This window comes from Hyla sarda, chromosome 7 (genome assembly GCF_029499605.1).
Source record: "Hyla sarda isolate aHylSar1 chromosome 7, aHylSar1.hap1, whole genome shotgun sequence".
In the NCBI taxonomy this organism is placed as follows: Eukaryota; Metazoa; Chordata; class Amphibia; order Anura; family Hylidae; genus Hyla; species Hyla sarda.
In genome coordinates, this window is record NC_079195.1 from 45,178,650 (window position 1) to 45,204,320 (window position 25,671).

Here is a 25,671-nt window from a genome sequence, read left to right on the forward strand (position 1 = left end):
TTTACACAAACATGCTGGTTTAGCCCCATACTTTTCCTTTTCATAAGGGGTAACAGGAGAAAAAGACCCCCAAAATTTGCAGCGCAATTTCTCTTGAGTACAGAAATACCCCATATGTGGCCCTAAACTGTTGCCTTGAAATACGACAGGGCTCAGGAGAGAGAGAGCGCCAAGCACATTTGAGGTTTAAACTAGGGATTTGAGGATCTGGGTGCAAAGGTTACACTTGCCTCCTCTACCAAAATACCCTATGGCAGTGTTTCCCTAACAGGGTGCCTCGCTGCTGCAAAACTTCCAGCATGCCTTGACAGTCAATGGCTGTCTGGCAATGCTTTAAGTTGTTGTTTTGCAACAGCTGGAGGCTCCGTTTAGGAAACACTGCCGTACGATCCGATTTTCATTTTTATTGGTGGGGGGGGGGGGGAGTAACTGTGTAGGGGTATATGTATATATAATGTATTACTCTTTGTTTTGTGTAGTGTAGTGTTTTTAGGGTACATTCACACAGGCAGGGATTTATAGCAAGTTTCCTGCTGGGAGTTTGAGGAAAATTTGCCGCAGCTGAAACTCGCAGTGGAAAACACGCAGTAAACCCTTGCCCATGTGAATGTACCCTGTCATTCACATGAGGGGGGGGGGGGGGCTGTTTATGCATAAACCTACAGCTGTTGCAAAACTACAACTCCCAGCATGCACTTGCACACCATACATGCTGGGAGCAGTTTTGCCACAGCTGGGGGCACACTGGTGAAGAAACACCGAGTAACTGTAGGTAACACTAACTCAGTGTTTCCTCACCGGTGTGCCTCTAGCAAAACTACAACTCCCATCATGCACGGTCTGTCAGGGAATGCTGGGAGTTGCAGTTTTGCAGTGGCTGAAGGGGCACAATTTGGAGACCACTGTGTAGTGGTCTCTTAACTGTGCCCCTCCAGATGTTGCAAAACTGCAACTCCCAGCATGCCCAGACTGTCCAGGCATGCTGGGAGTTTGGGAGTTGTAGTTCTGTAACATCTGAAGGGCCAGATGTTGCATAACTACAACTCTCAGCATGCCTGGACTGTCTAGGCATGCTGAGAGTTGTAGTTTTGCAACATCTGAAGGGGCACATGAAGGAGACCACTGTAGATCCTGCCATACCACTGCTGCTGATCACACCGAACACCGCCGCTGATCACCCCAAACGCCGCTACTGATCTCCCCACTCTGCCCGCAACCAGGATGGGTGGGCAGAGCGGAGAATGTATACAAACGACCCGCCCCTGCCTGCTATTGGTCGGTTTCTCCCAACCGACCAATAGCAGGGGATAGGAGGAGGTGGCACCTTTGCTACCTAAATCCTATCCTTCAGGGAGAGACAGCCCCGATCACTCTTATGTTCCTGGCGATTGGGTCACCAGAGACCCAATCAGCCCGGAAAAGCCGTTATTGAATGGTCAGAATCACAGCGATCGCCATTACGGAGGGGTCTCAGGATCCTCCTGGGCGATGTCAAGTGATGCCTGCTGAATGATTTCAGCAGGCATCCCATTCAGATCACTGCCCGGGGTACAGTTACGCCCTCCGTCCTCATCAGGTTAAGTCAGGCTCCACTAAGTCTTCTCCCCCTCCCCTTGCTGGTACCTGTGTGGGAGGGGGTTAACATGGGGGTATTGCTGGCCAATCCCAGGACATTAGCTTTCCCGGATTTTTATTGCCCCTCCCCCTCCTTTATATGCTGGGCTGGTGTGGGGGGTTTCTCCTCACTCCCCTTTACCTGGGACCCGGAGGCTCCCAGGTAAAGGGGCAGTACCCGGTGTGGCAGTACCCAACAGATTGCTACAAGTTTTTAAAGTGCCTTATTTTCATAGTCTGTTATTTTTCTAAAAAATAAATAAATGTAATAATAAAATGCTGTGGCCAACCCCCACCATTTAAAAAGTTAATTTTGAAGTAATGTCTTTTATTGCAACGGGAGGGTCCATTTGGAGGATGGAATTTTAGGAGTTTAGCTGTCTTACCAGTCATGCATAATAGTGGAGTCTTCATATGTGGCAGAGGAACCTTTGGGCCCCTTCAGGTACCAGGGCCCAGATATGATTATTAACTCTATACCCCATATACAGTAGCTATGCCCTTGGTTTCAATAACGCATCATAACTGTACCCTAGTCTTAAATGCTTTGCCTTCTAAGCCACGGTCACAAATCATTCTTGTCAACATATAGGATACGATGTGAGATAGAGCACAGGAATGGCAGACAGGAAGCTTTTAAACATCTTTGTACGCCCTGGTTAGCACAAGATTTAAGCAACCGTGTTTGGCTGGTCATAAAAATATCAGAGAGAAGACAAATGATCAGCAGAAAGATCCCCCAAGCCTTTCCCAGACTTATTAGGTTGACATGGCTATAACATAACGGAGAAGTCACTTCAGGTAAAATGTGTCTGTTCATTTGAAAAATTGCTGCTCTTCCTGCGATATATAAAAAGAAAATCAACCCAGTCTTCTCCCGGGTCAGCATAACCCCTCTCAATCTTATACTGGAGCCGAGGAATAAAGAGACATATTGTATCTCTTGTTGGTTTTGGAATTGGAAAGTTTTAGTTTCTACAGATGTAAGAACCATGTAGATGTGAGAATTCTACATTCAACATAGCAGGTTCACGTCTATATAGTTACGCTGGAAGCAATGGCTTTGGATTAGGGCTTAAAGTACCTATAGGCAATGTGGGTTTGTGCCTTTGGGTAAGGTCAAGATTGTAAGGTCAGGCAGTTAGGGCAGCGTCCCCAACCAGGGTCCCTGCAGCTGTCGCAAAACTATGAGTGAACAGAAGAAGCAGGACTCACAGGTTTTCTCTATGAGTGGGCATGGGAAGCAGGATTCACAGGCTTTCTCTATGAGTAGGTGGGGGGCCAGGACTCACAGCTTTTCTCTATGCGTGGCTGTGGGAATCAGGACTCCCAGGTTTTCTGTATTAGAGGGCAAAGAAAGCAGGACTCCAGGGCTTGACTGGCCATCGGGCACACTGGGCATCTGTCTAGTGGGCCGTCTGCCTACCTCAACACAATTGAAAAAAAAAATGCTTTCAACAGCGGCCGCTCTTTCTCCTTCTCCTGACACTCTGTCCCCTTCTCTGGCTGTGCTCTGGTGCAGCCCCAGGTCCAATGAGATGGGCAGGGACACTGCAGCTTTCAAAGTAGGCGCAGTGGCTGTTGGGAGGCACACAGTCTGCTCCCAGTCCTTGTTGTGTCCCTTCCTGAAACTGCTGGTGCAGAGTGGATGAGAGTCAGTGTGCTCTTGCTGTCAGTACTGTCTCCAACCCCACTACATCGGCTTCACCTTGTAACGCCAAGCGCTACGGGTCCCTGTCCCTCCCCGGAGCACTCGCGGCGTTCTTCTGTGTGCAACGCCCCGGTCAGACCCGCTGATTGGTGCCTGGCCCAATCAGTGTAATTACTCCCAAAACACATATAAACCCACTTCCCCTTCCTGTCCTCGCTGGATCTTGTTGCCTTGTGCAATTGAAAGCGTTATTTGTCAGCCCATTGCCTGTGTATCCAGACCCTTGCTATTGCCCCTGACTACGAACCGTTGCCACCTGCCCTGACCTTCTGCTACGTCCAACCTTGCCTTGTCCTTGTGTTCCCGCGCCTGTCTCAGCTGTCAGAGAGGTCGAGTCGCTACTGGGTGGAACTACCTGGGGGTTACCTGCCGCAGCAAGTCCATCCCGCTTTGCGGCGGGCTCTGGTGAAAACCAGTAACCTCTTAGATTCTGTTCCCCTGGTACGGCCCGCGCCATTGCCTCTCTGACACAGGGGATCTACCTCCCGTGACCTCCCCGCATACAGTCCAGATCCTGACACACCTGATGGTACGGACCCCACTTCATCCCCTCTGCATCAAGCTGCAGCACTGATCTTCATTCATGATGGTCACAGGTCAAAAGGGTGAGTAGGCTGGCGGTGAGGAGACCTAGGATGGATGGGAGGAATGTATGTATGTATGTATGACAGATGTGTATATGTATCATAGGTGTGTGTGTATGTATGATAGGAGTGTGTGTATAATAAATTGTATGATAGAGATGTGTATGTATGATATATGTGTGTATAATAGATGTGTGTGTATGATAGATACATCTATCATATATGCATCTATCGTATATATACACATCCATGTATCATACATACACACATCAATCATATATCAGTCATATATACATGTATCATTGGGTATGGGTTGGCCTAGGGCAGCACAAAACTAAAGTAAAATAAGACTTAGGGGTCTGAAAAGTAGTGATGAGTGGCAGGGGCCTTATTCAAATTTGCAATATTTTGCGAATATATGGACGAATGGTTCTATGTTCGCGAAATTCGCACATTCCCTATGTTCGTTCTCTTTTTTTTTCCATGCAAAAATGAAATTCATAATGAAATTCGCATAGTGCTCATGCGCATTTATATCTTTCACTTAAAGGAAGCGAGGAATCGGTGTCCTCTTACTGGAAGTGCCAATATTTGCATATTTGAGAGAAAATAAAATAATATTTGTCATTACGAATATATATATCACTATAGTCTATTTGCAAAATTGCGAAGTGCCGATATTCTGGAGAAGGAGGATGGAGGACAGAGGGGTCTGGAGGAGGAGGACAGAGGGCAGTGGGGTCTGGAGGAGAAGGACAGAGGGGTCTGGAGGAGAAGGACAGAGGACAGATGGGTCTGGAGGAGGACAGGGATAACAAAAGAATAAGGACAAATATCACAATACATTGCCAAAATTATTGGCCCAATAACTAGATAAACACCCCAAAAGAATTTGAACCAAAAAGAGAAAATACGTAATGAAACCAATCAAATATTTAGCACATAGAAAACACATAAAAAATGCCCATAAAATCATAAACACATGAGACATATTAAAAAAACATGGTGAGGGGGAGGACACAGAAATAGTCAGTCTAAAAGAGATGGAAAATATCAAACGTGTAGAAAGAAGACAGAAGTCTGAAGGAGAGGGACAAAGAACAGAGGGGTATGAAGGAGAACAGAGGAGAACAGAGGGGTCTAAAGGAGGAGGATGGAGAGGTCTGACAGAGGAGGACAGAGGGGCCTGAAGGTGGAGGTTGGAGAGGTCTGACAGAGGAGGACAGAGGACAGAGAGGCCTGAAGGAGGATGATGGAGAAGTGTGACAGAGGAGGACAGAGGGGTCTAAAGGAGGAGGATGAAGGGGTATGAATGAGAAGGATGGAGAACAGAGTGGTCTGAAGGAGGAGGATGGAGGGGTCTGACGGAGAAGGGTGGAGGGGTCTAAAAGGGGAGGACAGAGGGGTCTGAAGGAGGAGGATGGAGAGGTCTAAAGGCGGAGGACAGAGAAGTCTGAAGGAGAAGGATGGAGGACAGAGGGGTCTGAAGGAGGAGGATGAAGGGGTCTTAAGGATAAGGTGGAGGGGTCTAAAAGGGGAGGACAGAGGGGTCTGGAGGAGAAGGACAGAGGGGTCTGTAGGAGGAAGATGGAGGGGTCTGAAGGTGGAGGATGGAGGAGAACAGCGGGATCTTAAAGAGAAGAATAGAGGACAGAAGGGTCTGAAGAAGGAGGATGAAGGAGCTGGAAGGAGGAGGACAGAGGACAGAGGGGTCTGAAGGAGGAGGATGGATGGGATTCAGCTAAACTGAGAAGAAACAGTGTATGGCAGTATTAGTATTATGGGTAGAGTGTATGGCAATATTATTATTACAGGTACAGTGTGTGGCAGTATTAGTATTCTGGGTTCAGTGTATGGCAATATTATCATTACAGGTACAGTGTGTGGCAGTATTAGTATTATGTATAATATTAGTATTCTGCACACAGTGGCACAGTGGATGGCAGTATTGGGGTATGTTCACACGTGTAGATTTTCAGCGTATTTTACGCTGCAGATCCGCTGGTGAAGGCCTGCTCTATGCTGGCTTTACATGTGCCTGCTCGTAGTGGCAAGTCGCAGTTTACTCGCACATCACGGGAGCTCTCTGCCTAGCTCAGAGCAGGGAGAGCGGCCGCGATGTGCGAGTGCGCCGTGCACATCGCTGCAGTGTGTCTGCTCGTAGCGGCGTATTGCCGCTACCAGCTGGCACATGTAAAGCCAGCATAGAGCGGCCTTCACCAGCGGATCCACAGCTAAATACGTTGCGAAAATCCGCGTGTGTGAACGTACCCTTATAGTAGTTATTGTCTTCATATAGAGGATGAGGATCTATGACAAAGTGAAGAACCAATGATGTACAGGCGTAATACAATACAGAGGAAAGATGTAGCTAGAAGAAGTAATGATGCCTGGACCAACAGAGAAGATGTCACTCAGGTCACTGAGGTCACTGATATCATTGTGTATTCTCCTGACTGTCCCATCAGAGCTGTAGTCACTTGTAAGTTCTGCAGGGATGATGGGTGAAACTGTTCCCCAATCTGTGGCTCTTCAGCTGTAGCAAAACTGCAACTCCCATAATGCCTGAGGCCCTCAAGACATGATGGGTGCTGTAGCTTTACAACAGCTGGAGAGCCCCTTGAACTGAGGATCCCCACCAAAAAAATGTCCAGTCAAACCCTGTAGGACTCACAGTCTTTTTCTATTAGTGGGTGGGGGAAACAGGACTTAATGTTTTTCTCTACATATGAGCAGATGATGCAGGACTCACAGGCTTTCTTTATGAGGGAGTGGAGGAAGCAGGACTCACAGGCTTTCTCTATGAGGGAGTGGAGGAAGCAGGGCTCACAGGCTTTCTCTATTAGAAGACGGGAGAAGCAGGACTCACAGCCTTTTTCTATGTGTGGGCAGTAGAAGCAGGACTCACAGGCTTTCTCCATGTGTGGGCAGGAGAAGTAGGACTCACAGGCTTTCTCTATCAGGGGATGGAGAAAGCAGGACTCACAAGCTTTCTCTATGTGTGGGTGGGAGAAGCAGGACTCACAGGCTTTCTCTATGTGTGGGTGGGAGAAGCAGGACTCAAAGGCTTTCTCTATTAGAGGGTGGGAGGAGCAGGACTCACAGGCTTTCTCTATGTGTGGGCAGGAGAAGTAGGACTCACAGGCTTTCTCTATGTGTGGGTGGGAGAAGCAGGACTCACAGGCTTTCTCTATGTGTGGGTAGGAGAAGCAGGACTCACAGGCTTTCTCTATTAGTGGGTGGAGGAAGCAGGACTCACAGGCTTTTTTTATGAATATGCAGGGTACGCAGGACTCACAGAACTTAAACAACTTTTTATCTGAAATACTGAATTAAATCTACATATTCCTAAACTCCATATTCCACACTCTATCCTGTGCTACCTTCAAGCAAAAGCCAAAGATATCCTGCAAATACAGTAGATGTCGCCCACTGGCCATACAGTATTTAAGTAAACTGTCGGATATATTATTACCTTTTGGATCTTTGTATCATCTCCTTTCCTGAAATCGCTCTTTCCTTTGGTTTAAATAGGTTGTCTAAAAAATAAAAATAAAAAAGCACAATGTTATTCATGATCCACACATAAAAAACATTGAAATATGCATCAGGAGGGGCGTGGTTTGAATGGCGGACTGAGTAATCGCACCTCGCTCTGCTCCCACTAGCCCGACTCTTATTTATCCTGATACCTTTTCCTGTGGGCCCTTACTCACCTGGTGGTCTCCCCCTGACATCAGGAAAGCATTGCTGCTGCCGCAAGTGTTGCGTGCCGGCGCTTAATGGAATAGGCAGCTGGATGCTGTGACCGGAAGACAGGCTGGATCGGGATCCTCGGTGGATCGAGCGGAGGCGCATCCCGGGCACCGTTGGTGAGGTGCTGAGGTTCCTTGGAGGTCCCAGGGAGTGTTCTAGAAAGTGGACATAGGGATCTCCCTGCAAAGACTGTCTGCCATTACCTGGGCTTCATGGGCAAAGCCACTGGGGTGCCTGGCAACTCCTGCACCTGGGCTGAGTGGCAGGAAGTGAGGAAGAGGCTGCTGAGGCTCTGCTGCTCGGGCTGCCTGCTGTGAAAGCCGCCGCCTGTGGATCATCCTCCTGGGCTCCTCATATACAGGGACGCGGTGACAGGGGTGCTCTGTTGCCCTGCTCTGCCTCTCTAGCTGCCGACTGTGCAGGAACTGCTATACCTGATATCCTGCTATTGCTCTGTTCAGTGCCCCAGGGCTAAGGCCCCACAGTGAGCACACCTGGACGCCTGATTCCTCTGTGTTGGGGACTGTGGCTGCCATACAGTTTGTGCATCCTCTCCCTGCCTCTATACTCCCTGTACTGCTGGACTTTGTGGTGCTGAGTTTGTCTATAATATATCTGCAGTGGCTGCTGGACTTTACTAATTCCCCGCTAATACCCCTACGGTTTGAATTACTAGAGTTCTTGCTACTATCCATCATTAGTGTTTAGGGTCTAGGTCTGCACATGTTCCCAGTGTTAGAAAGGGGGTTTATAGGGCTGTTATTGCTTTGTTTGTTGTTTGTGTGTCTGGTTGGATGGTGTGCATGCGGTGTGGGTGGTGGGTGTTCCCAATGGACTTCCCAGTTTGGGCTGTGGATCCATATTTGCTTCTCCTGAGAGGTATGTCTTTCTGCAAGACAATGGGGTCACTTAAAGTGGTGAGTTGGAACGTCAGGGGCCTTAATTCTAAGTTTAAATGGGCTTTATGTCTTGATTTCCTTAAACGCCAGGCCCCTCACTTGATCTGTTTGCAGGAAGCCCATATAACTGGCCAAAAGATTATAGCTCTTAAGAGGGCATGGATTGAGAGGGGATTTCATTCCACATACTCTTCTCTGCTAGGGGGATATCTATTCTGGTATCCAAATCTCTTTCTATATTGATAGAGCAGGCGGCCTGTGACCACTTTGGTACATTTGTCATCATTTATTGCTCCCTGCATTCTTTTCATTTCATTTTGGTGTCTGTTCATGTTCCCCCTCCGTTTCATGTGGATGTTTTGGATTCTATTACAAATAAGTTACTAAATTTTCCCTCTCTGCCTGTTCTTCTTCTAGGTGATTTCAATGCAGTTTCAGATCCTAGTGCCGATCGCACGGGTGCAGTGGACTCCGGCTCTCCTGGACTTATTACCTGGAGTGCTGCATTGTCCCTTACTGAGGTATGATATTGGAAGCATCCGTCTGACCCGGTGTTCTCTAATTATTCAGCAGTCCATAAATCATTCTCCAGAATTGATCTGGCATACACCTCATCAGATCTTCTACTTATGGTAACACAACATACACCACTAGTTAGTTTTTGAAATTATTCTGAGAAGCAAGTAGATCAAATTACAAATGGTGGATGTTCGGCTGTGTTTCACTCTTTGTGTTGTACATTTGTAGTCTCTCCCTTCTTCCATAGTCTGCACTCCACTCCACCCATTTGGTCCAGGCATTTTTAATTAGCAGGAAACTGCATGAGGGTTTCCTCCTACCATTCTCCCAGCCCTCTGGCAGTGAGCACATGGTAGGTTTCATACTGGTGTGGTTCTCTGTGGCGGCCATTGTTTCTGTGATGCTTTGTCTGTGGGGTGGCCCAGAGCCAGGGGCTTGGTCGGGCAGTAGTGGGGCTGCCTGGCTACTGGGTCGCTCCCTCCATTGGGCATGGGGTCTCGGAGGCAGTGGTTGCCGCCGGGGGCTACGCCAGTGTCAGGTTAGGGACCCACTCTAACGAGGTGGCCTTGAGCATATGGTAGGTTTCATACTGGTGTGGTTCTCTGTGGCGGCCATTGTTTCTGTGATGCTTTGTCTGGGGGTGGGGTGGCATTAAATTACAAATGGTGGATGTGCGGCTGTGTTTCTCTCTTTGTGTTATACACCACTAGGGGGATCTCTGACCACTCAGCTCTTCTACTTCTACTCTCAGTCTGGGTCCTCGCCCCTCCTCTAAGATATGACATATGCACCATGGTTGGTTGAAGGAGGAGGTGGTATCTGCCTCATTGCTGGAGGCACATAATTGTTTTTGAGGACATAACGGGTATCACCCCGATAAATTGGTGCAGTGGGATGCTTACAAGGCCCATGTTAGGGGTGCGTTTATGACTGTGGTAGCGGGACAGAGGGCTTCCTATTCTGCTAGGGAAAAGGTGCTGCAGGTGGAGATGGTAAGGAACCCTTCCCGTGAGGTACAGAGGCATTGGGTTAAAGCACAGAGGCCACTCTGTTTGAATTCGGCGATAAAAATGGTTAATTGTTGGCGTATCTGGCAAGAAATAGTAGACCGGTGGTATCCACTCCTTGTATTCAGGGGGTTCATCCTGACCAGATGGGATTTATGCCCGGGAGAGCAACAGATATTAATGTCAAACGCCTACAGCTAAATATTGCTGCGGCGGAAAGGGATGCATCTGTCGATTATGTGGTTAGCCTTGATGTATATACGGCGTTTGATTCAATGGAGTGGTCATATCTCTGGAGTGTGTTGAGGGTCCTCCTCTTTGGTCCGAGATTTAGGGTGTGGGTACGGCTGTTGTATGATAACCCAAGAGCTAGAATACGCATGAATCTGGATGTTTCGGATTCCTTTCTGCTGGGTAGGTGTACGCAACAAGGGTGCCCCTTGTCTCCCTTTTTGTTTGCTCTAGCTGTTGAACCCCTGGCAGTGGCCATCTGGGCTTCATCCCTGATTCATGGGTTGCGTAGAGGGTCCTTAGAAGAAAAGGTCTCCATGTATGCTGATGATACTCTAGTTTACTTGGCTGATGTACGTGGTTCCCTGGGGGCGCTATTTGATCTCTTAATCAATCTCTTATAACTTTGGTCATATTTTTGGCCTGAGAGTTAATTGGGCTAATTCTTCCCTGATGCCTTTGTTGGTGGCTGCTAGTCCCTACCTCCCCTTCCTCATGTGTTGCAGGTGGTTAATTGGTTCAGGTATTTGGGTGTAGAAGTATCTGCATGTCTGGGGGATTATTTGGCATTTAATCTAGATCCTGTTTTGTCCTCTACGGCAGCCCGGTTGCAAACATGGACTTCGTTGCCCCTTTCATTGGCTGGTAGGATTAACATCTTTAAAATAATCTATCTTCCTAAGTTTCTGAATGTCTTTCATCTGTCCCCTGTGATTCCACCTAAGAAATTCTTTCTGTAGCTGAGTGGTATCTTGAGATCCTTTTATTGACAGGATAAACCTCCGGGATTGGGTCAGGTGCTGCTCCAGGTGTCAAAGCAACTCCAGGCATCTTGCTTCTCCAAACACGTATAACGTGCTATTGTGGGTTTGTACATAATACTCTGTATAGGTACACTTCCTCTTCTTGACTGTTGTTCCCTATTAAAAACAGTGGCTGTGGTGTGGTTGGTGGTCTCAGCACGCTTTTCTGATACCGGCTCTGTCTCCCAGAGCACCCTCATTTTCAGCACTTGAATTCCTTTCAAGAATTGTGAGATCGCTTTCATGTCCCTCGGAGTTCACATTTTCGTTATCTCCTGTTGAGACATGCGATTGTAGCACAGTTTGGCTCTCTTGATGTGACGCAAGCCTTTTCTGAAGTAGAGCTTCTTTTGGGTACCACCAACCTCACCAAACCCCTGACGCAGCCCTATGCGTTGCTCCAGTTTGTGCAGCCTGATCTGTTTGAGTTAGCGAAAACGTACTACCCTACTGTGGTTAGCGCCAGAGATATGCTTATTCAGTCTAGACTTATATTGAGACTGTACTATACTCCGGCTAAACTTTTCTATATTGGTCTCTCTGCCTAAGATACCTGTTAAAGTTGTCAGATGGAGGTAGGCACTCTATTGCATGCTGTTTGGGGTTGCTCTTTTGTAGTACCATTTTGGAGGGCTGCTATGCAATTTCAGATCATCTTGAGTTTCCCTTTGTGTTTTCCCCCGTGGTTTGTTTGTTGGGTGTCATTAACGATCTAGAGTCTGGTTCTCATAGGTGCCTGCTCATACATTTCCTCCTGTTTTGTGTGCGTAAGGTGGTGATAATGGCGTGGAAAGATACTACCCCTCCTCCTATTTTTCGATGGTTTAATTTAGTCAACAAATATGTCCCATTGTACAGAATTCTCTATATGAGTCGTAGATGCCCCCAAAAATCGATTAAGTTTGGATGCCATGGCTGTTGTTGGGAGAGTTGGTGGTTCCTCCTGAACATGTAGCTTCTCCTCCGTAATGCATATCTCCTCAGTGACTGGGTGTTGGAATGGGGAGGTTTCTCCGGGTGTGTGAATGTGGGGAGTTTGGGTGTGCATGATGTAGAAGGTTGTACTGTCGGGTGCGGGGCCTCTTGGTGAACCTGTTTATACTATTACAGATGTATGCTCCTGCTTTCCCTTATGGAGTGGGTGATCTGGGGAGCTCTGCTCTTGTGCAGTGTTGTTATATTTTTTGCATGTTAAAAGAAAAGTTATAAATAAAACCTTTAAATAAAAAAAAAGAAATATGCATCAGACTCTGCGTGGAAAATGCTCTGTCAGTGTTTTGCATCCAGGATGCCTCCAGCTGTTGCAAAAGTTGGAGTTTGCAACAGCTGGAGGCACCCTGGATGGAAAACACTGATCTGTGTGATATTTTGTACTTTATAGTGTTTTTACAAAGCACGGGTGAGTCATGGTGCCGCTCACGTGGGCATATTATGAATACCCATTAGCGAAGAGTCTACTGTAATATACTGTACAGCTGCAGCATAATTGCAGCACAATGTAATAGAGCGCTGTATAATATGTGAGGATCACAGACATCATAAAACCCTATTATAATGATATGCACGACACTTAATCACATGAGTTATGTGTCGCTCCCTCTCTACAGGTGGGACCCGCTTTTCATTTTTTTGGGGGGGATTACAATGTAATAGAAGAGAGTAATTATGATAAGTGATTCTATTTACAGGCAGTCGAATTACTTAAAGATTTAAGGGCTGATTACTTAAGAATTATTACTTGATAAGATGACATCTTGTGTTCTGAATTTCAATTCTGCATATAAATTATTTAAAAGTAGAATAAATTAGGCTTTTTTTTTGTAAATGTGTACCGGGCTAATGCAGTCACATTTTTTGGAATTTTTTTTTATTGGAGACGTAACGGGGGTCCCCCAAAGGATTCAAAATGGGGTCTTTTCCCTGAAACTTTTTTGTCTCTCCCACCCTTTTGGATAAGACTTGCAGTGCTATAGTGTCTGTGTAACATTTTACAACCCACAGAGCTCTGCCTATGCTCATTAGCCCAATACACTTGTACGATTAAAGGAGAACTCCGGGATGGAAAACGTATGCCCTATCCAAAGGATAGGAATTTGTGTCAGATCACAGGGGGGGGGGGTCTTACAGTTGGGACCCCAATCCTCTCCCCCCCCCCCCCCCCGGCAATCTCCTGTACGGCCCCTGTTCTCGTGCTGAATGGGGCGAGTCGACCACCACACAAAGTGGTGATCGACACGCCTCCTCAATACAGATCTATGGGAGAGCCAGAGGCTTGCAAGTGCAGCTCTCCGGCTCTCCAATATAGTTGCATTGAAGGGACATGTCAGTTGCTGCTTCGTGCAGTGGTTGACATGGCCCATTCAGGAGGAGAGCCAGGGCCCATGTACAGGAGATCGCGGGGATCCCAGCCATTGAACCCCATGCCATCTGATACTTATTTCCTATCCTTAGGATAGGGGATGAGTTTTGTATCCCGGAGTGAGAGAAATGGAGAAAGAAGAAAAAGCCACTGCCAGACATCTCTGTTGATGGTTTATTTACCCTGAGAAGAGGATCAGGAAAATTAAAATCCAATTTACCAATCCTTATTCCATGGTTCAGCCAAGATTAATGTAACATGTATGATCTGTTGAAATATCAGCAACAGCCGCAGACTTTTTAAATGCCCTAGGAAGTATATTGAACTGGCAGCAGATGGTGCTGGGTTAACTGCTTGTGCTTATATACCTCTTTCTGATCCATGAAATACATTTACAGCATGTGAATGGAGAGGCTGTAATGGCTGGCATCGTCAGTCATGGGGCACAGTGCAGAGTTTGCTCCGTGCACCGAATTACAGGTGCTGCAGTGGAGATCACGTGGGTCCTCAGTAGTGGGACCCCCGCAATCTAACATCTTATCCCTTTAGATAGGGGATAAGATGTTTTCAGGGTAGTACCCCTTTAACTAAATTAGAAGATCACTCTAATGCCACTTATTTAATGGTTTAAATGCTGTGCTCAATAGCGATCATGGTGGCATCTTTACAGTTTTTGACACACATCCCTGGTGGCACCACCTGCAATGTAATTATGGAATGTCGCTCAGTTGTCAGCTGTGACTCTACTATTGATACAGCCTGCCTATGGCAAGCTGTACTAATTGAGCACTGATGTAATAGATCAATTATGCATTACATTGATCTCTATATAAGCAACTGAGTGATTGCTTATAAAAAGCTACTGGGGGGATTAAAAAGCGTTTAAAGAATCAATAAAAAAGTTTTTTTTTTAAATATAACACCCCCCCCCCCCCCCACACACACACACACACACACAAATTCAAATCAAACTCCTTCTATTATTTTCTAACCAAAAAAAATGTTTGTCCAAACTAAATTATCACATTCCTAATCCCACGCGGTCAACAACATAAACAAATAAAATTCAAAATGCTAAATAAAATTTTTGTCACATGACATGAAAATAATTAATTTTATAAAGCTCTGTCGGTGGAAAAACAAAAATTTATAGGGGTCAGAACATGATGATGCACAGATTTTTATTTTTTTATTACAATTTTTATCTTTTCTTTTATAGTAAAATGAATCAAAAATTTGATAGAAATTACCCAAATCTTTTTCACCACAGAGTATACCAATAACTTACTTAGTTGATATGACAGATACATCACTGAGGTGCATTTTTAAAGGGGTTTTCCTAAGAAAGACATTTATTACCTGGTGTCCCCAACATTGGGTTCTTCAGTAGAATAGGGATCCTATTCTATTAAAGGGGTACTCAGGTGGAAAACTTCACGAGCACAGTGCTCTCTGCTGACATCTCTATCCATTTTAGGAACTATCCAGAGCAGCATATGTTTGCTATAGGGATTTTCTCCTACTCTGGACAGTTCTTAAAATGGACAGAGATGTCAGCAGAGAGCACTGTGTTCCAAAAAGAACAACATTTCCTCTGTAGTATTCAGCAGCTAATAAGTACTGGAAGGATTAAGATTTTTTTAATAGAAGTAATATATAAATCTCTTTAACTTTCTGGCACCAGTTGATTTAAAAACATAAAAAAAGTTTTCCACCGGAGTACCCCTTTAAGCACATGCTCAGCAGCTGGCTCCTACTCACTTCTTTACTATCACCAAACAAAGTGGAGACTACACACCCTCACATGGATGGCACCATCTTCCAGTACATGGATGCATGCTGAGTACGCCCTCTCAGGCATACCTGACAGCGACCACAAGCATTACCAGAGTATCAGCATACCAGCATTAGAGTATCAACATATCAGCATTAGAGTATCAACATATACTGATAGGTGAAATTTGTTTCTTAAAAGACTATCCTTCCAAAATATGTAGCTTACTCATATAATGTTATTAAATTATTTGTACTTGCTTCAGCATGTTTTTGTGTGATTAACCCCTGACAGGAAGTTGTGTAGTCCTTTCATTGTCAGTATGGTGTTGTCTTAGCAGCTCCCCGGCTCCTCTCTTTCCTGAAAGGAAGTTGTGTAGTTTTATCATTATCAGTGTGATGTTTGTCCCAGCAGCTCCCTCTTTCCTGAGAGGAAGTTGTGTAGTCCTCTCATTGTCAGTGTGGTGTTGTCTCAGCAGCTCCCTAGCTCCACCCTCTCTCCCAAACAATGCATCATTTTTTGCTGTCTCATTGTAATGGCTGGATCTTTTCTCCGAGCTCAAGCTCAACCCTGAGTGATGTCACCATCACTGACCAGCCCCCTACAGCCCACATCACCATCTCCCTTTCATATATGTGTATATATATATATATATATATATATATATATATATATATATATACATCTTTATAGGAGTATTTAGAAAAGAATAAGGCATGCTGCCTTGTGCTAAACAATGCCACAGGCAGAGGACCAGACAGAAAATTATTAGGTGGTGCTGCAACCTCACTGATGTGAAATGACATGTTGTGTGCAGAGAACTGGCTAGTGTGCTGTAAGAGTGGAATAGGCAGGGTCGAAGGGCTGAGGGAAAGCAATGCATTCTGGAAATAGGAGTACTGAGCAACTTCAAACAGAAAGTACTACCAGGAAGTACAGGACTGAGACTCGCAAAAAAAAAATTAATAAATAAAAAAAAAGCAATGCTACTACTATATGCAGCCTAGAAACTGCACACTATTTATTCATTGAATTCATTAATAGGTTCCTAGTTCCTGTCATGTTACTCTATGTCTTTGTTAATGTTTCCCAAACAGTGTGCTTCCAGCTGTTGCAAAACTGCAAATCCCAGCATTCCTGCTGGGGGTTGTAGTTTTGCAGCAGCTGGAGGCACCTTGCTTTTGAAAACCATCGATCTGTCTATGCAGTCCAGCTCTGGAGCCTGTCTGTGATCCCCATCATCATTAATCAATGCGAACCTGCAAAGATTACAAATACCAAGACAACGCATTCTCATTGTTTCCATATGTTGCCTCAATTTTTCAATTTCTATTTTCTTTGGCAATTTCCATTTAGCTTCCATTCCTAAGCTTTAGTAAATGTAACACATGCAGGAAAAACGTCTCAGCTTTGATAGCTCTGAGCTCAGGTAAGGAGGGTAGATGGAAACAGACAAGTGTCTCCCGGGCGGGCCGGATCGTGTTGACTTGCGTTTTCTGTAAGATGCCGAAAAACAATGTTTACTGGTGTTGTGTTGCTTGTTCATATTATATTAACCCCCCAGTGGATCTCACTTTATCTACATGTAACTATTTATGGCTATTTGTTTCATTTACAGCCAGCAGACGTTCTAAATTCATAAGGCAGAGCAGACCCATTTGTGGGCGGTGGGTGATATAATGCATGACTGCTCCCCTTTCCCAATTATTTACAAAGTCTTAGAATGTAGCCTGCAGCCGAACCTCAATAAAATGAAGTGTACCTGTCCTTAACTAAAACTTTTTATATAATATAGATAATACCATTATATGTATATTTGTAATATACATTGGCTCCAAAATGTGTATAGTTTTGTCCTGACAACTATTGTCTGTGTGTCTCTGTGAGGAGACCAAATACAGGAAGTGTGGGTAGACAAGCAGGGCTCTGTGTAGTGAGGACAAGTAGGGCTCTGTACGCAGGGCTCTGTACACTGAGGACAAGCAGGGCTCTGTACACTGAGGACAAGCAGGGCTCTGTACACTGAGGACAAGCAGGGCTCTGTACACTGAGGACAAGCAGGGCTCTGTACACTGAAAACAAGCAGGGCTCTGTACACTGAGGACAAGCAGGGCTCTGTGCACTGAGGACAAGCAGGGCTCTGTACCCTGAGGACAAGCAGGACTCTGTGCACTGAGAACAAGCAGGGCTCTATACAATGAGGACAAGTAGGGCTCTGTACACTGAAGACAAGCAGAGCTCTGTGCATTGATAACAAGCAGGGCTCTGTACACTGAGGACAAGCAGGGCTCTGTGCACTGAGGACAAACAGGGCTATGTGCACCGAGGACAAGCAGGGCTCTTTACACTGAGGCTCTTTGACACTATCCTGGCTCACACAGCAGGATGATTGACAAGCCTGCAGCCTGCACAGAGCCCTGCTTGTCCTACCCTTACTTCCTGTATTTGGACTCCTCACAAATTTACACAGGCAATAGCTGCAGGGACAGCATTTTTCCACACAAAAGTATACACATTTTTTAATCAATGTATATAACAAATATACATAAATGGTATTATCTACATTATATAAAAATACTTGTTAAGGACAGGTGCACTTCAAATGAATAAAGTGTAAATGACTGTCTGCAGCCCTTGTGAAACTGCTTAAAGTGTACTGAGAATGGATTGAAGCCTAGCGTGATATAGAAAGAGTACTGAATGAAGTCAGTATATGCTATGTGCTGCATTATCTGTACTGAATTCTTGACATATGTGTCATGTTGGGCAGGGAAGAGGGTGCCCTAAGGTGAACCAGAACCTCTTTCCCGGCCTACTTGCATAGCTGCCCTAAGCTGCGGCTCTTCAACTTGGAGATGGTCCTCCTGTTGGACTAAGTGCAGGGGCAACAAGTCAGAAGAAGTGCAGGGGCAAGAAACAAAAGGTTTCTATAGACTGCAGAGTACAAATGCGAGAGACAAAGAATAACCATAACAAATCTAAAGTAAGAAACCAGAGACACAAATCAGCACAGAGAATAAGAGCTAGTGCTCAGAAGAAATTTCCCTATCGCAGGCAACTTAGTGAGAGAAGTGAACTCTTTTATAACCCAATCAAACAGGGCATTGACACCAAGGCAAAAAATCACTGGCCAGTTGTCCACAGCTCCTGATTGGACTGGATGTCTCCATAGCAGCGAGTAACACTGCAGCTGAAACAGGAGAGAGTTCAGACACAGCACATGCAGGCACAGCCATGAAAATATCTGAGGTCCCACCAGAGAAAAATTATTTTGTAAGCCCATCCACCATGTGAGAGGAAAGAGAATATTTGCACATCCACTGCTCATTTCATGGCCCCAAAGACAGTAATTAAAGAGGTTGTCTTCCAATTGCTGTGTCAGAGCTTGGGCCCTGCAGGGTGCCCTCTAGTTCTGGGCCAGTTTTCCCTTTGCCTATGGATTTGCATTCAGTATATGGATACTTTGGTGATGCACCAATTGCAAATAACATGTTGTTCCCCAGCCAAACTAATGTACTACACACAAATTCATATCTATCTAATATATATTCTATCATCTATCTATCTGTGAGTCTATCTATCTTTATATTTATCTACAGTCATGGCCGTAAATGTTGGCACCCCTGAAATATTTCTACAAAATTAAGTATTTCTCACAGAAAAGGATTGCAGTAACACACGTTTTTCTATACACGTTTATTCTCTTTGTGTGTATTGGAACTAAACCAAAAAAGGGGAGGAAAAAAAGAAAATTGGACATAATGTCACCAAACTAAAAAAATGGTCTGGACAAAATTATTGGCACCCTTTCAAAATTGTGGATAAATAAGATTGTTTCAAGCATGTGATGCTCCTTTAAACTCACATTGGGCAAGTAACAGGTGTGGGCAATATAAAAATCACACCTGAAAGCAGATAAAAAGGAGAAAAGTTCACTTAGTCTTAGCATTGTGTGTCCGTGTGTGCCACACTAAGCATGGACAACAGAAAGAGAAGAGAATTTTGAGAACCAAAACTGTGGAAAAATAACAACAATCTCAAGGTTACCAGAGATCTAGATTTGCCTTTGTCCACAGTGCGGAACATTATAAAGAACTTTGCAACCCATGGCACTGCAGCTAATCTCTCTGGGCGTGGACGGAAGAGAAAAGTTGATGAAAGGTGTCAACGCAGGATAGTCTGGATGGTGGATAAGCAGCCCCAAACAAGTTCCAAAGATATTCAAGCTGCCTTTCAGGCTCAGGGAGCATCAGTGTCAGTGCGAACTATCTGTCGACTTTTAAATGAAATGAAACGCTATGGCAGGAGACCCAGGAGGACCCCACTGCTGACACAGAGACATAAAAAAGCAAGACTACATTTTGCCAAAAAGAACTTGAGTAAGCCAAAATCCTTCTGATGTGACCAAGATAGAGCTTTTTGGTTAAAGGGGTTCTCCGGTGCTTACACATCTTATCCCCTATTCAAAGGATAAGATGCCTGATCGTGGGAGTCCCGCCGCTGGGGACCCCCGGGATCATGCACGCGGCACCCTGTTTGAAATTACCGACGACCACAAGGCTGGCGGCGTGTGATGTCACGCCTCCGCCCCCATGTAACGTCACGCTCCTCCCCTCAATGCAAGCCTATGGGAGGGGGAGTGATTGCTGTCACGCCCCTTCCCGTAGGCTTGCATTGAGGGGCGGAGCGTGACGTCACACGGGGGCGGAGGCATGACGTCACATGCCGCCGGCCTTGTGGTTGTCGGTAATCAGACCCGGAGCGAACACGCTCCGGGGACTGATTACAAACGAGGTCCTTTGGATAGGGGATAAGCTGTGTAAGCACCGGAGAACCCCTTTAAGCACATTATTCTACTGTTTACCCAAAACGTAATGAGGCCTACAAAGAAATGAACGCAGTACCTACAGTGAAATATGGTGGAGTTTCAATTATGTTTTGGGGTTGTTTTGCTGCCTCTGGCACTGAGTGCCTTGAATGTGTACAAGACATCATGAAATCTGAGGATTACCAATGGATTTTGGGTCGCACTGTACAGCCCAGTGTCAGAAAGCTGGGTTTGTGTCCGAGATCTTGGGTCTTCCAGCAGGACAATGACCCCAAACATACGTCAAAAAGAACCCAGGAATGGATGGCAACAAAGTACTTGAGAGTTCTGAAATGGCCAGCAAAGAGTCCAAATCTAAATCCCATTGAACACCTGTGGAGAGATCTTAAAATTGCTGTTGGGAAAAGGCGCCTTCCAATAAGAGAGACCTGGAGCAGTTTGTAAAGGAAGAGTGGTCCAACATTCCGGCTGAGAGGTGTAAGAAGCTTATTGATGGTTATAGGAAGCGACTGATTTCAGTTATTTTTTCCAAAGGGTGTGACACCAAATATTAAGTTAAGGGGGGAAATAATTTTGTCCAGCCCAATTTTGGAGTTTGGTGACATTATGTCCAATTTATTTTTTTCCTCCCTTTTTTGGTTTAGTTCCAATACACACAAAGGGAATAAACATGTGTATAGCAAAAGATGTGTTACTGCAATCCTTTTCTGTGAGAAATACGTCATTTTCTAGAAAAATTTCAGGGGTGCGGACATTTACGGCCATGACTATCTATCTATCTATCTAACTATCTAGAAAAATCGAATGTCCGCAGCACACAATTGGTGAAAAAATCCAGTGGTTTTATTCCAAACAAGAATTGAGTGTCAATAGCAACGTTTCAGCTAGCTCTCCTAGCTGAAACGTTGCTACTGACACTCAATTCTTGTTTGGAATAAAACCACTGGATTTTTTCACCAATTGTGTGCTGCGGACATTCGATTTGTGTATCTATCTATCTATCTGATATTTATTTACCTATCTATCTATCTTTTATCTATCTATCTATCTATCTATCTCTCTAATCTATCTTCTATCATCTATCTATCTTTATGTTTGTCTATATATCTATCTATTTCATATGGCATTTATTTATTTATCTGGCTTTTATCTATCTATCTATCTATCTATTTATTTAGTCATCTCTCTATCATCTCAGACATATTCTCTATGAAGAAAGAGCTTTGCTGCCTGGTTTCCTCCCTTAATGTAAAATGAACTGTCTTTTCTCATATACTCCTTACATAGAAATATGTTAGGCCAATGCACCATCCATCCCCTCCTCAGTACCCGCAGGAGACCTCATTTGTTCCTGGGTCCACCTGTCTATCCCGGATAATTTATCTAATGTCCGCCCTTTGCCTTTAATGCAGGACACATGAATAATGCATATTGAATCTCGCTTCCAATGCAGTCCTGCAGAATTGATTTCCTGCAAGTTTCCTGCATTAAAGAGGAGCTTGGATCTTTACCCAGAGAACTGATGGAACTCCTGAATGCAGTGTTTTCCAGTGCCTGCCCTCAGCTGACCATATATTCAGGAAATATAGATCCAATCACTGTGGAATCCATGGAAATAAACCAGTGGAAAGAAATTCTCTGTGTGCTTTATATGTGGAGTCAGCTGATAATATATGCCAGGCACATGCAGCGTGGGGAGCAATGCCATTTATTAGAGGACTCGGACTGGCCCGCAAGTAGTTCTGTCAATAAAACCTCTTGGTTGCTGTGTTATTGTAATGGAACCACAGAACAAGTTGTAGCAAATCACTTTAGAGAGAATTACTGAACCCTGCCATGTATAAAGCTGTACTGTCCTTCTTAAAGCTGATATACAGTAAAATGATACAATCTACAGTATATACCCCGCAGTGTATAAAAAGAAAAGATATTGGCAAGATATACTGGATGGAATACCTTGCTAATATTTCACAGAATATCTAAACCAGTGAAGCCTGCCATTTGGGATAACTTATGATATTGCTGTGTATTATCTGTGGTTGTACATAGAACTGTCCCCATCTTGTAATGTTAGAGCATATTGCTAGTGTCATACCATTGTGATGGGTTGTGGTCCAACTGGGAGCCAAGCTAATCTCAACAACAGCTTTTCCCATTTACTTCCATGCTCCACACTAGAGATGAGTGAATCGAATCTGAGGAATCCGAATTCGTAACGAATTTCATGAAAAATTTGATTTGTAACGAATACGAATATCACCACGATTCTATTGCGCAAATTGCTTCATTACACTCCATTTAGTGCGGTCCAGGCTCCAGGGCATCTAAAATGGTGGATCCACATGTGAGGGCATGGGGCAAGGATTCCTGGGAAGGCAGGAACAAGGGTAGGCAGGATGACCCTGAATGCAGGGTGCAGCCTATCAGCAGCCAGTCGCCCCTGTGATGTCACAGCCCTATATAATCAGCAGCCGTATTCCGGCTAGTCACTTCATCCTTTCACTGCAGAGAGATAGGAAAGACAGCGCTGTGTGTGTGTTACACAGAAAAGCTTTTTCCTGGTCACATCAGCATTCTGTTAGACAGAGAGCAGTGCGTTTTTCACAAAAAATAATTCTTACTGCAGCGATTAACCTCCCAGTCACTGTCTACGGCATCGTATTACAGAGAGGGGCAGAGAGCTGTGTGTTGCCTCATACGTTTGAACAAGATGGCTCAGCTGCAGAAACGTTCAGAGAGGAGGGAGGAATATGTTTGTAGAGCAACTCTGTGTCTTTGTTCCACAACAAATGGTCTGCTGGTTATACTAGTCTGTAGACAGTATAATACATACCCAGCAGTTCATTCCTAATAGTCTGTGTAATAGACTCAAAATAAATTGATTAGAGGAATGTATAAAGTACACAGTAGTTATAATTTTAAAGCACCACTGCCATCTAGTTTTTCAAATTCTCAAGGGCCTAGATACTGTGAAAGTCCAGGCAAAAGTAATCACCGACTGGTGTTTTACTCCAATACTTTTTTAAGCGTACTGTAGCGTATTTTTCTGCCCTCATAAGTGCATACCACATACGTACCGCTAAGTGGTGTACTATTTTGTACCTGTTAATCTGTCAAGAGCCCAGATACTGTGAAAGGCCAGGCAAAAGTACTCACCTGTTGGTATTGTACTCAAATACTTTTTTAAGCGTACTGTAGCGCATTTTTCTGCCCTCATAAATGCATACCACATACGTACATCTAAGTAGTGTATTATTTTGTACCTGTTAATCTGTCAAGGGTCTAGATACTGTGAAAGGCCAGGCAAAAAATACTCACCGGCTGGTGTTGTATTCAAATACTTTTTTAAGTGTACTGTAGCACATTTTTCTGCCTTCAGAAGTGCATACCACATACCTACATCTAAGTGGTGTGCTATTTTGTACCTGTTAAACTCTCAAGGACCTAGATACAGTGAAAGTCCAAGCAAAAGTAATCACCTGCTGTTATTTTACTCAAATACTTTTTTAAGCGTACTGTAGCGCATTTTTCTGCCCTCATAAGTGCATACCACATACATACCTCTAAGTAGTGTACTATTTTGTACCTGTTAATCTGTCAAGAGCCCAGATACTGTGAAAGGCCAGGCAAAAGTACTCACCGGCTCGTGTTGTACTCAAATACTTTTTTAAGCGTACTGTAGCGCATTTTTCTCCCCTCATAAGTGCATACCAAACACATACATCTAAGTAGTGAACTATTTTGTACCTGTTAATCTGTCAAGGACCTAGATACTGTGAAAGGCCAGACAAAAAATACTCACCTGCTGGTGTTGTGCTAGGTTATGTGCTCCGGCCGCACACGCTGGCCGTGAGCGCATGGTCCCCTTACCTGCTGCTGCCGACGGGCTGGGACTCGCATCACGGGACGAGTCCGCATTTGAGCCCCAGTCAATCACTCTCCGGGTGTTTCTCCTGCCTCTGCCTCTCTACTCCGCTACACGTGTCCTCGTCCCCTAGGGCATGCACGCACTGGAGCTTTAAGATTTAAAGGGCCAGTACGCTCATTCGTGTAATTCACCTGTGGTTCATTTATAAATTCCTCCACCCTCTTCACTCCCCTGCCGGATCTTTGTTGCCTTCTGGCTTAGAGAAAGCATTCCTCAGTATTGCCTTGCCGTGTATCTGATCCCTTGCTTTATGACTTTGACCTTGCTCCTCTGCCGCCTGCCTACTGAACTCCTGCTACATCTTGACTACACTACTGTGCTGCCTTCCCTGACCTTCTGCTATCCAGACTATGAGCTGCCTTATCCCTCCTGTGCCTCGCATCTCCTCAACCGCCTGTGTGGTCGAGCCATACCAGGGGTAGCGACCTGAGTGCCGCCTACCGCAGCAAGTCCATCCCGCTTTGCGGCGGGCTCTGGTGAAAACCAGCGGCACCTTAGACTCCGCTCCCTGGTACAGTCCGAGTCATCTGCCACACAGGTCCAGCGGATCCACATCCACCGGTGTTCCTGTCTTCTGAAATGTGAGTGTTACAAGTTGTATTCAAAAACTTTTATAAGCATAATATAACGCATTTTTCTGCCCTCATAAGTGCATACCAAATACCAACATCTAAGTGGTGCACTATTTTGTACATGTTAAACTCTCAGGGGCTTAGATACTGTGAAATTCCAGGTAAAAGTAATCACCGGCTGGTGTTTTACTCAAATACTTTTTTAAGCATACTGTAGTGCATTTTTCTGCCCTCATAAGTACATACCGCATGCCTACATCTAAGTGTTCTACTAATTTGTACCAATTAAACTCTCAAGGGCCTAGATACTGTGAAAGTCCAGGCAAAAGTAATCAGTGGCTGGTGTTTTACTCAAATACTTTTTAAAGTGTACTGTAGTGCTTTTTTCTGGCCTCATAAGTGCACACCACATACCTACATCTAAGTGGTGTACTACTTTGTACCTGTTAAACTCTAAAGAGCCTAGATACTGTAAAAGGCCAGGAAAAAGTACTCACCAGTAGTGTTGAGTAAGAATATTCGTAATGTAAATTTTTATTGTGAATATCGGCACTTCGCGATTTCGAGAATATTTAGAATATAGTGTTATATATTTGTAATGATGAATATTAGCTTTTTTTCACATGCAAATTTTTATGAGAATTTTTATGTGAATTTTCCATTCAAATTTTCGTTTTTTCACATACGAATTCTTCTGTGAATCTTGCACCCAAATTTTTTGCATGGAAAAAAACAAGTGAATGAACATAGCAAATATGCAAATTTCACGAACATAGGACGAATAATCGTTAATATATTTGTGAAATATCACAAATTCGAATATGGCCCCTGCTGCTCATCACTACTCACCAGCTGGTGTTGTACTCATATACTTTTTTAAGCATACTGTAGTGCATTTTTTGCCCTCGTAAGTGCATATCACATACGTACCTCTAAGTGGTGTACTATTTTGTACCTGTTAATCTGTCAACAGCCCAGATACTGTGAAAGGCCAGGCAAAAGTACTCACTGGCTGGTGCTTTGCTCAAATACTTTTTTAAGCATACTGTAGCGCATTTTTCTGCCCTCTTAAGTACATACCACATG

At 44.7% G+C, this 25,671-nt stretch overlaps 1 protein-coding gene across 3 annotated transcripts in view; it reads right to left on the reverse strand.

The window, feature by feature from the left end:
• Positions 1-25,671, reverse strand: part of C7H10orf90 (chromosome 7 C10orf90 homolog) — a 150,385-nt gene that overhangs the window by 15,604 nt on the left and 109,110 nt on the right. For all 3 annotated transcript variants that reach the window (XM_056530011.1, XM_056530014.1, XM_056530012.1), the window contains one exon: positions 7,385-7,448. In XM_056530011.1, coding sequence (XP_056385986.1) covers positions 7,385-7,448 — 64 coding nt within the window. The remainder of the gene's footprint in view (positions 1-7,384; positions 7,449-25,671) is intronic.